The sequence below is a fragment of the Propithecus coquereli genome, unplaced genomic scaffold, assembly GCF_000956105.1.
Source record: "Propithecus coquereli isolate 6110/MARCELLA unplaced genomic scaffold, Pcoq_1.0 Scaffold706, whole genome shotgun sequence".
Taxonomy (NCBI): domain Eukaryota; kingdom Metazoa; phylum Chordata; class Mammalia; order Primates; family Indriidae; genus Propithecus; species Propithecus coquereli.
This window is the reverse complement of record NW_012153130.1, coordinates 118,692-134,581: the sequence shown is the minus strand read 5'-3', so window position 1 is coordinate 134,581 and position 15,890 is coordinate 118,692. Positions and strand designations below refer to the sequence as shown.

The following is a 15,890-nucleotide window of genomic DNA, read 5'->3' as shown; positions in this document are numbered from 1 at the left end:
TTTTTCATGAGAAGAGTGGCATTGTTTTGCTCTTTCACCAATCTCTACAATGTCTGGCTTAATAGAAATGGCTGGATTCTCCTGTGTTTCTGCACTCTCTCTGCTGTGATGCCCACATCTCTGGACAGTTTCACCCTGTACTGAGGGGAGAACTTACATGAAAAAGACAAGGTCTTCGTGTTGTCATGGTAATAGTTTTGACCTTGCTTACCCCCCGAAAGGGTCTCCAGACCTCCAACGGTCTCCTCCTCCTCTAAGACTACTTTGAGAATGTAAGGACTATCTTTTCACCATTTATTGGAAACATCACCTTTAAACTGCATGTGTTTTAGGTATCACTGATTTTCAGGGTTTAATTTCTTTCAGAGTGTTGCTCATACCTTCTGAAGTCCTTTTTTGGGAGCATTCCCCCAGGAGCTGCAGGAAGAGGTACTTTCTTGGGAAGCAGCATTATTCCACATGTCCCCTTCTTCATCCTCCCACTGGCTGGTACCGAGATTCATGTCATCTCCACCACTGCCCCAGCCTTCTTGCATAGATTTTGAAGCTAGAAGGAGAGCCAACATGAACTTATCAAATCCTTCACCTCTTGAGTAGACAATGCTTCACTACAACATATAATTTAGGGGGTGTGGGACAAAAGGTATATTGCAATCTACCTTTTTATTAATTCGTTTTCCCCAGATTCAAGAATTGAATCTCTCCTACTAGATATGTATGTTTCCTTCCAACTGCAGCTATTTGTAGTCTGCACTGTTCCAAACTTAATGTACTAACCATCATGCTAAAAATAAATCCTAGGGGCTACAGGAGAAGGGGACAATCTCTATATGGTATGAAAGGCTACTAAAATGTAGATTCCTGAAAAATGTTATTATCTTCTGAGTGGTTCTTAGCACTGCTTGATCCAAACCTGTGAGCGTTATGTCACACAGACCAGTGCTTGTCAGACCGGCCATCTGCGAGAGTCAGCCGGGCACATGCAGAACGCAGCAAGTCTGAGCTCGGGCCCCACAGCCTGCGTTTCTAACAGGCTCCCGGGAAACACAAACTGGCAGGGTAGAGGCAGATGGAACTACAAACTGACTACTGAGTTTCCATCTCAAGATGTTATTCTTTTCTCCTTTCTTAAGGTACAAAGTGATTTTTGGTGTCAAAATTACCCCAAGTTTTCACTCCTTGGAAGAACGTGAAGAAGGCCAAAGACTAGATGAGAGCATAGTTAGCTGGGGTCTTTCAGAGGATGAGGGTAGGATGCTTACAAACATATAGGACAGGCATATAACTGGGCCTCCAGGACAGATTCTGAAAACAGAATACAGTCTCAAAATGGCATGTGAATCTAAATACTCAGAAATTTCCTTATTCTTTGCATTTGTAACAAAAAGTAATATGAGTGCAATAAACACTTCCAGTAGAATGGTGGACATATGGAACGTATTATCCAGTATTAGCAAAATAACAAAACACAAAACCATTAAAGTTGCATTTTAGGATCTAGGACATCTAATGATGCCCAAGAAAATATGAAGCTTCTGCAGCCATGTGAACAATTAATGTTAATATCAGACTTAAATCCGCAACCTTATACTCACATTAATATTATAAACATCACACTGCAAAACACCCACAATAATAACAAGAATTCCACTTAGTAAAAATAGTCTGGACATTTGTAATGCATATTATCTGCATATTTGTTACATTTTAAGAAAATGGGAGGAAAATGCACAATTTTTTTTTCCTTTTTCAAGTTGTGTAAGCATAAACATAGAGTACTCAAAGTGGAATTCTGTTGACAAGATAAAAGCAGGCAAGTAGTGTCAGACTGCTGTGAAGTAACACATGTTTTCAAAAACTAATCTCTAGAAGAAAAAAATGACATAGTTTATCCATCTTGCTCAATGAAACAGCAAGTTTAAATTGTTTAATGTGGCAGGTACAAGGATACTGCTTAAGTATGGATGTTACTAGTAGTATCAAACATATATGCTAGGTTGCTTTGGTACTCGTACTTATTCGTATTACTATAAAATGGAGGGCATGACTTCTGTTAAAAGCTCCTTTGTGTTCATGCATCAGACATGACAAACATTTCTTTAAAGTCTTGGTTTAAAGTTAGTTTTAAAGTATAAATATATGAGAAAAGTATCCTAAAAATTTAGTTTTAACCATTCAATGAAAAGTATTCCTCTAAATAAAATATTCTGAGGGCCAACTCTAAATTGTCACATCAGGCGAGCGGGATGGCAGGCCTACCTGGTTTGCACAGGGCCGGAGCAGCGGCGGGTGCGCCAGCTCTTCCGAATGCCACAGCGGGTTCTGCAGGGCGGTCTCCCCATCCGCTGCCACTGCTGGGTGGCTTCCCCCACGCTGCTGTGCCATTGTCAACTAGGGTGGATGGGGAGGATGGTTCTCCCCAAGAGTTTTCAGCCTTTGAGTGAACATTAGGCATTTCTCCCCAGCCTGATGAAACTGAAAAGGGTACCAAGGGGTAGAAGAAATAATAAAAGTGAAACAGAGAGAAAGTAAAAATGCAATTCAATTTTCAGTTTCAAAATATGAATAGTTTCAAGATAATCTATCCTTAGAATGGCCTTTAGGAGAAAGTTAAAAGGATACAAATGCATTAAATCTAATCAGATTTGTTTACCTTTTTAAAGTTGCAATTTTCTCACTCTTGACCTCTACCCACTTAAAATTTAAAAAGTCCATTAAACATTAAAGACTACTCAATCCAGTTTTTGCAACATAATAGGATTTAAAAGAATAGCTTGAAACTATGTTTGAGAAGTAGCTTGCTTACTTCTGGTATTATATGCAATGACCTAAAAGAAATTTTATGTAACATTATTCTAAGAAAAGTTTACAAGTTGCAAATATATACTGAAAAATTATTCTTGCTTATCTTTTGACCATGACAGACACAGTTCAATTCATCTGGGCAAAGCGACGAGAAGATGGCCACAAACACACAAAGGTGAAGTAATAACTATAGAATGCGGACAGTTCCCATGGTACCACCACGAGCGTCTGTCTGAGGCATTTGTCTTAGAAGACAACGGTGTTGAGGAATTAGGGATCAGGGTAGTTCCGACAGGCATGCTGACTGCAAGGGTTTTCAGGAATTCTTCATTCCTTTGCTTAGTCCTGTTGCGAAAGCATCCTCAGGGACCGATCCCTGACAGAAAATACATAAGGATTCACAATGAATGTGAAAGGTGTGGCATTACAGGTGACCCTCCAACACAGGTGCGAACTGCATGGGTCCACTCATACACCGATTTTCTTCCACCTCGGTCACCCCTGAGAAAGCAAGACTAACCCTTCTTCCTCCTCCTCCTCAGCCTACTCAACATGAAGATGGCGACGATGAAGACCTTCATGATGATCCAGTTCCACTTAATGATTACCACATATATTTTCTGTTCCTTATGATTTTCTTAATACCATTTTCTTTTCTCTAGCTTACTTTATTGTAAGAATACAGTATATAATACCTATAACATACAAAATAGGTGTTAATCGACTCTTTATGTTATCGGTAAGTAGTTGAATTTGGGAGGAGTCAAAAGTTGTACTTGGATTTTCAACCGTGTAGGGAGTCAGCACCCAAAACCCCCCATGTTGTTCCAGGCTCAACTGAATTATCTACAGGCAAAGTGGTGTAAGCCCAGGCAACAGGAATCTTTCCAAGTGTTTTACATTCCAGTATGAAAAGAATTTCATATTACATATATAAATTTTATTTTTCCAAACCAACTCAAATTCTAAAAATTTTGCTTCTGCTATAAGCTCACTTTACACTGTTGATAATTAGATTGACAGCTTGTGTCAGCTGTAATTTGCATATAGATATATTTTATCAGATATAGAAATGTGAATATTTTAGGGAGTAACCAAAGAATAGAAAGCATGTAACTTCGTGTGCAAGAGAAAGCTTATAGCATAAAATGCAAATAGTTTACTGTAAATTTTTAATTATTTGGTCTCAACATGGGTTTTACAAAATCAATTATAAAATCTATTAATTTTCTGACTAAAAATAGCATGGAAATAGTTCCCTTCATACTCTTTATTCTAATAAAATGCAATAATATTGATTAATGACAAAAGGACATGCAACCTATGAATTATTTTAAATTACAAACTCTATGCTGAGCAATATATTATGCAAATTATTTCTAATAACAGGGGATTAGCCCTAATTGGTTATCACTGGCAATTGCTAACTATAATATTATCTTTAATTATGCAGAAAACAACAATGTATATTGGGAAAAGTAGTTTCACAAATTGAAGGGACAAAATTAAATCAGAAAATTAACATAGCTGATAAAAATTATGGATGTTTTAGGAAGCTAAAATAACTTTGGTGTTGCTAAAGACCAATTAGCTATAAAAATACTGATTTATTGTAGGTAATTAAATAATGGACACTTAGAATTTGTCTGTCATCTCTAGATTTCCATTTCTTTGAAAAGCAATATGCTCTATAAATTATTTAACCAAGTCAAAATTAAGAATAAATATTAAAACTATTGGAAGTATAGTTAATTGATTTTTAAAAGTTTTTAATTCTTCTTAAAAGTAGAAATGTCTACATAGTAGCAAGCATGCTTCAAAATGTTAGAAATAAATGAAAAACACTGTTTACTCAAAATTCAAAAGGATAATACTTCAAGTTGACCTCTGGCAAGACTATCTTTACCTACAATGCCAAACTAACACAAACACCCGGATGCACGTACCATCTGACACTCTAAAGGCTCTAGAAAAGTGCTAAAATCTAAGACACACTAGATAATTTTGATGCAAAGTAGATAGAAAATAATTTTAAATACATAGTATTAAAATAAGTATAATCTCCATTGTTCACTGTTTACTGCTAGAGTGAATCTGGCATCCTTTGTTAATAATTTATAGGGATTCTTTTAAAGTTGGGCTTGATTTGTTCTGATGAGGCAGAACAAATTTCTCTCTTACATTTAAAACATTGATATTAAAATTTAAAAAATGGTCCTTCACATACTACCACTTTTGGCAAAATATTTCTGTACTGTGGGGGTCCGGAATCCTTACTTCCCTTCAATTTTTTCAACTGAACCAATATAGAGTTGGGAACAATAAAATAATAATATTAATAACAATAATAATCAAATGCCATCAGGATATGTAGCTTTTGTTCAATTTAAAAATACACATTCTTCATCTTTCTATCAGAACAGAGAAAACAAAGTGTCTAAGTGGTGTACACCCAGAAGACTGGTATAAAAGCAAATGCAAAACAGATAAAAGGCCAAGAAATAGAACCAAGAGAAAGAGAATCTTTCCCTCCCTTAATGATTTCCATCTTAAGCCCTACAGTTAAGTCAGTAGATGGTATTCTTTCTTCTGTGAAAGAAGAAATCAATTCTAGCTTGTTCCACGGATGCTACACACACACACACACACACACACACACACACACAAATAACATATATATATGCATTTATATATAAGAGATGGGTTCTCAATCTGTCTCCCAAGCTGGTCTTGAACTCCTGGCCTTAAGCAATCCTCCCACCTCAGCCACCTGAGTTGCTGGGCATATGGGCCATGGTGCATGGCTACTTACATAGTTTTATAAGTGTGACAGACAGGCAGTCCTTTTTGGGAAAAAGGTTTAGTTAAAAAAGTGGCCAACTATAATTAAGTGACAAAATAATAAAGGACTAAAAATTCAACTGATGAGGCATTTATTGAGTGCTTACTATGTGCTTGCCCTTTTTAGGGACTGACTTAAATATTAATGAGATGAGACTTTACTCATACTGACAGCCTTCAAACTTAATGTAAATTTATTATTAATATAATGTTTGGTTGGCTACTGGCTTATGGAGGGACACAGCAGAATTGGTAGCTGCAGCAGCAATAACTCTTTCATACCGGAAATCAAGATGGGTATTTACATAGTGAAACTTCATACAGAAGAGTGTGTTCTTTATCTAGAAGAACAGAGTCAGATGGCAAAGTATCCTACTTTTCCAAATGCCTTGTGTGTTGTGGGTATTTGATCACTTCTGTTTCTAATTCAGGGGACTCTATTTGAGGGTTATAGATAAGGGTCCTTTTGAGAGGCTGACTATGGGCTTCGAGCTGCACGGCAACTTCTCTCAGAAGAGCTCTTTGCTTGCCTTGGTGGGTCATCACATAGAGCAGGTATTAAAAAAGGAAAAAACATCTTGAGTTTTATTTCAGTGTATTAATACAGATTTTAAATGTGCTAACTCTTTCCCATTGGTATCTGGGGGGGCCACACTATATTTTCAACTGTCTTAGTCATTTATTTATTTTGAACTGAAGGTACCTAAGGCTAAAGCCTGTGTGGGGTTCACATGTTTTATATAATGGACTTGCGCTGAGAAGCATCTCCTCCTCCTTCTGTAGCCAGCTCCTGATTCCCTGGTCCTCGTTCAACTCCAGCCCCTTAAGACATAGGAAAGCAAAAGTAACCTAATGCAACCCAAACCCAAGAAAAATTCCATATCCACAAAAAGCACATCACTCAGATCATTCTTCTTTTAATAATTATTGCATAGTGCTTAAAACAGAGTTACTTCTGGCTGGAGAGGTCAATGGTATCTATTTCTGAAGTTACGGTGTGAAGAGTTCACCTGTAACAGCATCTTGCTGATTCGCTTCATCTGCAGGTGACTACTTTTGCTATCACTTTTATAGCAAAGACTGGTAAAGAGACTGTGTAGGAAAGGGAGTCTTCAGGAAGTACAATGTTCTCCAGCTTCTGGTGTTGGTGACACTTAGAGAAACAATATACGTTTTACCTCCCTAGGTAGAGGCTTTCTAAATCTAATTTTTTCCAGGTTTTATTTTAGCAAATGTGAGCTATGCCTCTTCCATCATTAATTCACACAATCTCTGCTTTTATAATATTTGTGCTAGAAAACTAAGTTTTAAAGCAAATATCACTAGATTAAGTACCCAAATGCAAAGTAAGGTTTGCCTGTGGCTAAAGACAAGCCAACCACCAGCACAGCTGAAAAGTCTGCTATGGCTAATGAGAGACATTTCTGAAGAGCTGAGAATAGGCAGTAAAGTGGACACAAAAATATTACAGAATAGGACCAACATTAGCAGTGCACTTTCTTCTGCTTTTCAGATCAGCACATGGTACGGATGTTTTACTTCCATTCACTGTTGGAAGACAGGTGAGATTCCATAACTCCATTATGTTGCGGTTTAGCTTTGATCAAGTCTATAATGACCTTCATATTTGACTCTAAATTAATTTTGTGGCAATTTCTCTCCCCTATACCAATCTCTTTCAAATTATCTACATGTTTTGGTGAAACCTGACTGAGTTCAGGAATGAAAGAAACAATCTCTGGAAGTTCTCCCTCAATCTCATTCTTAGATTCACAGCCAACTGTGAGGATCTGTTATTTCCTACACAGTTTTATTAATTAATAGTCAATGTTCTCCTGTGTGTCTGAAATTGGTTTCTAAGTGTCCCAGAATATCTATTTCTAAGTGTACCAGGTGATCAGGCTGCTAAGTATTTTTAGGTCTGCTTTCATTCCCTTAGAAACACAAGTAAGTGCTATGTTTGCACTTTCTGCTACATCCCCACTAGTTGACAAAATAACAGACTGGTTCTACAATGACTTAACAGTTTCTGACATACAGCAGAGCACAAGTTAGCAGGTCCTGCAAGTCTAGCTCATATGTCAGACTAAGCAACTGGGGCAATGTTATGAGCAGGAGGTGTAGGCAATGGGACATCCTGTGCCAAGTAAAGCCTCAGGAGTCCTTCTCAGGCCTACAATCTCGAATGAAAAGACAGGCACAGGGGTATTTCTCTGGATTACCCTACTGTTGTCCTATCTCCAGAATGGGTTTGAACCAGGTCCAAACAATCCAGTTTAGGAAGCTACACTGCACTTCTTAAAATAATAACTGCTTTCCTCAGGCTCACAGAAAACTAATTAATATCAACGTAACAGGAATGGGACAAAAATGATTGTCCTGTAGCATTCACTTCTATAAGACTGGACACACAAAAAATATGTAACTGAGAAACCATATTTTTAAGAAAGGAGAGATCAATATGCTTAAATTGTAATGGTCAACAGTTTAAAAACAACTTAAAACCCAAACTCTGACATAAGTGGAAATTATGTAAAATCAGCATAGGTCAATAGTGAAATTGCAGAACACCCATAAAACACCAACTTTATAAACAGCAGAAACTTTATCAGGCAATCACAAGTGGAAGGACTTCGTTTGGAGTGGGGAATCCCAGTTGAGTTATGGCAACCTGTGCAGGCATTCAAACCACTGGCTGATACACAGCCTGGTGGGGGCTGAGACAACTGCCACCCTCGCCCACCCTGACTGTCCAACCAGCACAGCTGGGCAGTGGGCTGCCACCAGGGATGGTGCCACACATGCACACTGTCATCACTATGAAGGGAAGTGATGGGGAACTGAGGCTGTTAGTTTCATAGGCTCAAACAAGAGCTTGGTCTAATGAGTTTGGAAAGTAGAAGGCTTTGATTACTTGTAATTCCCAAGAGTGATGAACTGTGCTCTCACTGCAAAAGAAAGCTTTGTTCAAGTCTGAATATCACAGGTAATGTAAAGCAGCAATAATACTCCATGTAGCTACTGTGTTGTCAGTGATAGAAAAACAGATTAATATTATAAATGAAAAAATTTACTAAGTAACCCCATAGGTTGAACAATATACCAAACCTGACACAGTTTCAGCAAATGGACTTACTTCTATGTGGAAAAAATCTGCATAACATTTTGTTTGTCTCTGTTAACTGGTATAGCTAAATTCACAACTGCCTGTATAATGTTGCTACAATTACAAAGATTACACATATGCAGAGAGCCTAAGAGCTAGAGGGGAGAAAAGGAATACATAAACAGCTGCTGTGCTAACACGCAGTAGTCACAGCACATTTTTCTTCTTTTACATTTGGTGATAATAAGTGCAATTTGTTAAAAAAAAACTATAAATTTTTTCATACAAAAGACAATGATATTGGCCCTTTTAATTGAATAAGAATGCCTTTATCAGAGTAAAGCTCACATTCTTTGGCTATAAAAACCAGTTAAAAGTAGTTTCTAAGGACAACATATCAAAGGGGGAAGAGCACCAACAAATGCAATGTGGTTCCAACCTCTGTAGCCGTCATGGACGTAATATTTTGGAAATGTCAGCAGGTCAAGGTATATATTACACATCTGAGACCTCACCACACACCCGCCCTCGGTAGGCTACTCAATCTTCTAGGTCTCATCTGTAAAATGAGGCCCACGGAACTGTAAGGATTAAATGAGATGATGCACAAAGATGCCCCACACCTGGTCACCAAGCATAGCCAGACACAGTTATCATAAGGCTCTAGTGCCAAGCACAGGGCCCTCTTTAGCTGATGCTCCTCCAGAAGACTCTGAACAGCAGAGGGCACTCAAATGGGGACCTAGAAGAAACAGCTATGGCCTATTCACTATAGGAGGATGTGATAGTCACTTTTAAATATAGTTGTGTGCCGCATAATGGTGTTTGGGTCAACGACAGACTGCATATATGATGGTGGCCTCATGAGATTATAATGAAGCTGAAAAATTCTTCTTGCCTAGTAATGTTGCGGAGCACAAGACACTACTCATGGGTTTGTGGTGATGTTAGTGTAAACAAACCTATTGTCCTGCTAGTCCTATAAAAGTCTAGCACATACAATTACGTACAGTACATAATAACTGATAATGATAATAAATGACTGTTACGAGTTTCTGTATTTACTATACTTTTTATTGTTTTAGAGTGTACTCCTTATTAAAAGAGTTAACTATAAAACGGCCTCAGGCATGTCCTTCAGGAGCTATTCTAGAAGGCACCATCATCACGGGGCATGACAGCTCCGTGTGTGTCACTGCCCCTGAAGGCCTTCCAGTGGGACACGTCGTGGACGTGGAAGGCGGTGATACTGATGATCCTGACCCTGCGTGGGCCTAGGCTAATGTGTGTGTTTGTGTCTTAGTTTTTAACAAAAAAGTTAAACATTTTTTTAAATAGAAAAAAGCTTATAGAGTAAGGATAATAAAGAAAGAATATTTTTGTACAGCTGTACAATGTGTTGTTTTAAGATAAGTGTTAACACAAGAGAGTCAAAACATTAAAATATTAAAAAGTGTACGAAGCAAAAAAGTTACAGTAAGCTAAAGTTAACTTATTATTGAAGAGAATTAGTTTTTGATGAATGTGGTGTAGCCCAAGCGTACAGTGTTTAGAAAGTGTGCAGCAGCGCACAGTAACGTCCCAGGTTGTCACAGTCACCCACCACTCACTCACTGGCTCACGCAGAGCAATGTCCTGTCTGGCAAGCTCTATTCATGGTAAGTGCCTAAACAGGTGTACCTTTTGTTTCTTTTATAGCGTATTTTTACTATGCCTTTTCTATGTTTAGATACATGAATACCTACCATTGTGTTACAACTGCCTACAGTATTCAGGAAGTAATACACTGTACCGGCTTGTAGCCTGGGAGCAACAGGCTATAGCATACGGCCTAGGTGAGCAGCAGTAGTAGCCGACCACAAGCCGCAGCGCCGGAGCCTTCGCAGGTGGGAGTGTGGCAAAGCAGACTGCACAGGCCCCGTGTAACGGCAGCTGCTTTTAATTTTAATTGATTCTGCCATGTGAATCCAATGTGTCAGAGCCTCCAGGTTTCCAAAAGAAGCCAGAAATCTGGAATTTTATACAAAACATTTTCTTTAAAAAATGCTGATTCAGAAAAAATGTGGGCCAAAAAGGCACGTTTGTGGGACCAGGTGCAGCTCACGAACCCCCCAGGTTTTTGACCTTTGCTTTAGTGACACTGAAGTGCATGCAGGTGGAAGCCAAAATAGCTTTGAGATCCATACAGGATTCCTGATGTGGTCGTCTCCGAGGGGCAAAAGGGAAGTGCCCAGGAATCTGAGCGGAGGTTGGAAGAACCATGTCCGGGGGGAACAGAACTAGGTCTTGTAGAATTAACACAAAAAGCAGGGAAGCTTTCCTTTCCTGTCAGCTGCTGAATGCTTAGGACGAAAACCAAATAGCTGCCCAGTGCAAGATGACAATCCCTCCACCAGCCCACAGCGTCCAGACTTCCCGGGCTTCCTGTTTCTCCGCAGTGTCACCACCACCTGACACTACGTACATCCTCACGGATTCACGTATGATCTGCCTCCCTCACCAGACTGCAAACCCCACCGGACAGGGGTTTTGATGGTTTTGCTCTCTGCTGTATCTCCAGCAACTAGAGCGCTGCCTAGCACATGGCAGGTCCCAAGGGATTCACTGTGTGCTCATCTCTGGGCCTCGACACTGTCCAGTAGCCCTTCGGGGACTCCAGGCAGCCCTCTGTTCTATTCTCTACATGGCTAATGCAAGCCCCCTCTGCGCACCCACCCAGAGTAAACAACCCCAGAAGGTACCCAGACCCTCTGGCCACTGCCAGCCTGGCCAGCTGTGTACCTGCTCTTTCCCTCCCCTGCAAGATGGATGAAGCGTCCCCTTGCCTCCTAGATGAAGGGATCCTCTCCCGTCACACCCATTCTCCTCTCTGCTTGTTCCTGTCAGCCTTTAAGCATGCTCAGCACCTATGACCTTGCCCTGCTGCCCACTGCCACTCTCCTACAGCTGTGCCTTAGGCCAAATCTCTCGCTGATATTGGTCTTCCATATCCAACATCTTTTGTCACTTCCACTGGACATGTCAGAACTCTGTTCCTAGGCCGGGTGAGGCGGCTCATGCCTGTAATCCTAGCACTCCGGGAGGCTGAGGCAGGAGGATTGCTTGAGCCCAGGAATCTGAGGTTGCTGTGAGCTAGGCTGATGCCACGGCACTCCAGCCCGGGCAACACAGTAAGACTCTGTCTCAAAAAAAAAAAAAAAAAAGGAACTCTGCTCCTGCTGTTGTGCTCTCGGGTATGTCAGTGAACGACACGGTCATTTGCCCACTTGACCAGGCTCTGAACCGTCTCTACCCCATCTTTCTCCTTTGCTCCCGTATGTGACAGTTACCAGGTCTTACTGTCATGCGCTGTCATTCCTTTCAGATTCATCTCCATCCCCACCCCGGCCGCTATCCCTTCCAGGCCGCCGCCACCACCACCAGAACATCGGCCTGCTGACGTACTGAGTGCCGAATGTATGTTTTTCTTGGATAGGAAGCTATTAGAGGATCCTGCTTTACTCTCACTAGGTAACATTTAGATTCAATATGGCAGGGCAAAGGGCCTTTACATTATTTTACTGTCATATGCTGTAAAAACACTAGTCGGAGCATTTATGCATACATAATGAGACTAAAGTAACATAAAGTACCTTTCATACCTGGACCGAGCAACGGTGACCGGTTCAGCTGCGCACTGGCCTGGTGCGGGGGCGGCGTCTCTACCCTGTGTGTGGCGTTGCTCGCGGTGGTGGCAGTGGTGGTGGTATTGGTCGTGGTACTGCTCTGGATGACCGGGTTGTTTCTATCCCACATGTTGACAGTTTTATTGTTATAGTTGCTTGGGTCCCCCCAAGCTGAGGTACCATCATCGATTTCCATTTTGCGTCGGATGGATGGTGGAGAGGGTTCCTCCCAGCCAGTCGCCTCGCTGCAGTCCTTCTGTTTGAGAGGTGCCGGCCCCCCAGCCCACCCTGCTCCCGTCTGTTTCACAGAAGCAGCTCCTCCCCAGTTACTCACATTGTTGTCATGGGGTTTGTTAGCCCAGTTCTGTTGGGGACCTGGTTTTAAAGACTCCCCCCAGTTTGTGCCTGGATTGACCTTTGCATTTGTGCCATTGCCCCAGCCACTGGTCCCAGACCTCGCAGCATCATTCCAACCAGACCCTGACCTGTTACTGTCTGCATCCCACCCAGAGCCATTTTTTTTTCCATCCCCCAAGTGTCCGAGGACAGATGATGAATCTGCCCAATCTCCCCCTCCTGCACCCCAGGCTGGATTCGATCTCTGTCCATCTCCCCAGTTTTGGGATTTGGGTTTTTGAGGCTCACCCCAGGTGGGTGACTTGTCCTCCTGATTTGCGGTCCCACTCCAAGCATGGCCACTCTTGGTGGCAGCAGCATTGTTAACAGCAGTAGAGCTTATCGAGTCTCCCCACACCCCTGGCCCACTCGGCGCTTTGCTGTTGCTGTCTCCCCAGCCTGTGTTTGCTGGCACAGCGGCAGGTGGTGAGCTGACCCACCCGGATACTGAAGAGGTATTTGTACTGTTCATGATGGACCCATCGTTCTTCCCCCCTGAGTTTGAAGGCTGAGTAGCTGCGCAACCCCAGGCCTCTGTCCCATTGTCATTCTTCCTTTCAGACCTAGGGGATTCTTCAAATTCCCAGGCAGTGTTTTGCTTTACAGGAGTCTGTCCCCAACCAGTATTAGACAGAACTCTCGGGTCGAGATCATTCCTTGGCAATTGGATGTGCCCTTGGTCTACAGTCCCTTTATCCCGCCTCCGGCCTTCTCCGGTTCCTTCCCGTCCAGTGCTTCCTTCACTGTGGCTGCCAGAGCCATCGCTACTTCCTTCGCTTGCTGTAGTTCCAGAAGATGCAGCTTTGGCCCAAGAGTTCACGTGTTCACTGCCAGGCTGCACGGTAGGGTTCTGGCTGGTGACACTGGGACTCTCCCACCCTGTCGATCCTTTCCCACCGATGTCACTATTGGAATGCTGGTTTGGGGGCTTTCCCCACTCCCCATTCACACCATTTGAGGTGCTCCGGCTGGGGTGGCCCCATGCTCCTGAATGGATATTACCAACGCCACTGTTGCCACTGCCCCTCCCCCATGCGAGTATTCCAGGACCAGCAGGTGGGCCTGAATCCCAAGCGTTTCCTCCGTTTCCTTCCTTTTGCACAGCACTGCTGGATCCATTTTGTTTAGCACTTAATGCTGAGTTCACAGTGTCTCCATTCCCCTGACTGAACCCAGAACTGCTATTTCCTGTGGCAGGGTTACCTGGGGACAGTCCCCACACAGAATTGCTTATTCCTTCACCACCACCCCCGCTGACTTGAGAGACTGATGATCCATTAGCACCAGGAAGGCCTTGCAGGTGGGGCGGGATGATGGCCCCCATGCCAACAGCCATGCCCCAGTTTGGCAGTCCGTTTGTCTGCATTGCATTGATAGGGTTTGGTGAAGAGTTCATGGGGTTAGTGTTATTTGGTCCATCAGTGTTAAGGTTCTGAGGTTGTACGCTGAAAGACACATTCTGAGAAGTGGACGTTTGTGGTTCTGTGCTCTCTTGCGGCAGCAAGTTTCCCCAAGCACCTAAAGTGCCTGTTGGGTTCCCATTCTGGGTGCCCATGTTTTGACCTATGGCACTGACTGGACTGCAAATACTGGAAGGGTTGCCTGTCGCCACAGTTCCTTCGTGTCCCAGTACAGGCCAGGCAGCTGGGTTGGCATTAGGGTTAAGGTTAAGATTAATGCCAGCATTGGAGTTGGAAGCACCCCAGCAGTTCTGACTTCTCCCATCTCCAATCATGTTGTCCATTTTTCCATCCCCACCACTGACAGAGCAGTGAGTCAGGCCAGAGCTGGAGCCTGTGGCTACACCCCACACTCTGGCCCCAGCCCCGTTACCGTTTGCTCCGCCCGCCCCAAGGGCACTCTGGTTGGAAGGGCTTTGGACGAGTGCGCCGTTGGTGCCATTATTGCCATTTGTCTTCGCGGTGTGTCCAGTGAAGTTGCCCTGGGCACTCCCCGTAGCCATGCTACTGTTCTCTGAGCCACAGTTGGAGGCAGAGTCAGTGTCCGTGGTACATTCTGAGGCAGATTCCGTCTCTGCTCCTGTGATGGCAGGCCACGCCTCCTTGTCAGTCCTGTCTATTATCACTTTATCCCAGCTGCAGTTGGCTTCACTCCTGTAAGTGGGCTGCTGTCCCCAGTGGGAATTTTCATAATGATCTGCCAATCCACTGTGACTGAGATCTGAAAAAGATGAAACAAAATTCAAAATTAGATTTCCCTCCCATCTGTCAATGAATCGACTGTTAACTAGTCTTTGGGGAAGGAAGCTCTTTATTTCAAGTTTTCAATTCTGAATGATAAACACTAAAAAATGACTTAAAGAAAAGTTACTTGTCTTCTTAATAGCTCTCATTTTAGAGCGAGCTAATGTTTCTAGAATTATATTAATTCTTAGTGCTACACCATACTGTAGTGCCCCTGAAGAAGATTCGCAATGCACGTTAGCACATGGGCATCCCTGAAAGCCTTTATAGTAAAGAAGGCAGCTCTGAAATGTATGTGACTTTGCCTCTGCAACTCTTACAAATACGCAGACTCTTTGGGAAACGCTGGCAAAGACAGTAAGTTCACAGGGACTTTCGAAAACAGCTTGTAGTTCTCAAGACCTCTAATTAGAGTCGCAGTATTGTACAGAGGCCACCCATAGCTCTTTCAGGATAAAGAAACGTAAACACATTGTAGAGTCATGTAACAGAAGCCATATGGGGGGAGCTGAGGGAGGGAGAGAAGACATATTAGAAAATGCTATCGTATGTTACCGAGGATACTTAGGGTTAGAAATGATTATTTACATTTATATTATTTTATCTGATCTTATCTGCAATTTGGTTTATCATTGTTTCCTGTGTATTAATAAATTCTCAGCCCTCTAGTATCTTCTTGGATCTCTGGATCTCTAAGGATTCTTTCTACACTCGTTTTCTATTTCCTTTTAGTTTTTTCTTCGAAGATCCCCAAAATAACTTTACAGGATATCTTCCCATAGCATTACCATCATTTCACTGTTATGATCCTACATTTGGTATCTGCAATTTATCTCCTATGACTTTTCTAATTATTTGAATATTTCCAACATT

At 42.2% G+C, this 15,890-nt stretch overlaps 1 protein-coding gene across 4 annotated transcripts in view; it reads right to left on the bottom strand.

Moving 5' to 3' along the window:
• Nucleotides 1–15,890, bottom strand: part of TNRC6C (trinucleotide repeat containing 6C) — a 73,627-nt gene that overhangs the window by 34,838 nt on the left and 22,899 nt on the right. For 3 of the 4 annotated variants that reach the window (XM_012661343.1, XM_012661340.1, XM_012661342.1), the window contains exons 2-4: nt 12,394–14,994; nt 2,260–2,475; nt 381–547 (exon numbers count right to left, since the gene is read on the bottom strand). In XM_012661343.1, the coding sequence (XP_012516797.1) occupies nt 381–547; nt 2,260–2,475; nt 12,394–14,776 (2,766 nt within the window). In that variant the 5' untranslated portion in view covers nt 14,777–14,994. Of the gene's footprint in view, nt 1–380; nt 548–2,259; nt 2,476–12,384; nt 14,995–15,890 lie in introns of all 4 variants that reach the window. The other variant, XM_012661341.1, reaches the window with a different exon arrangement.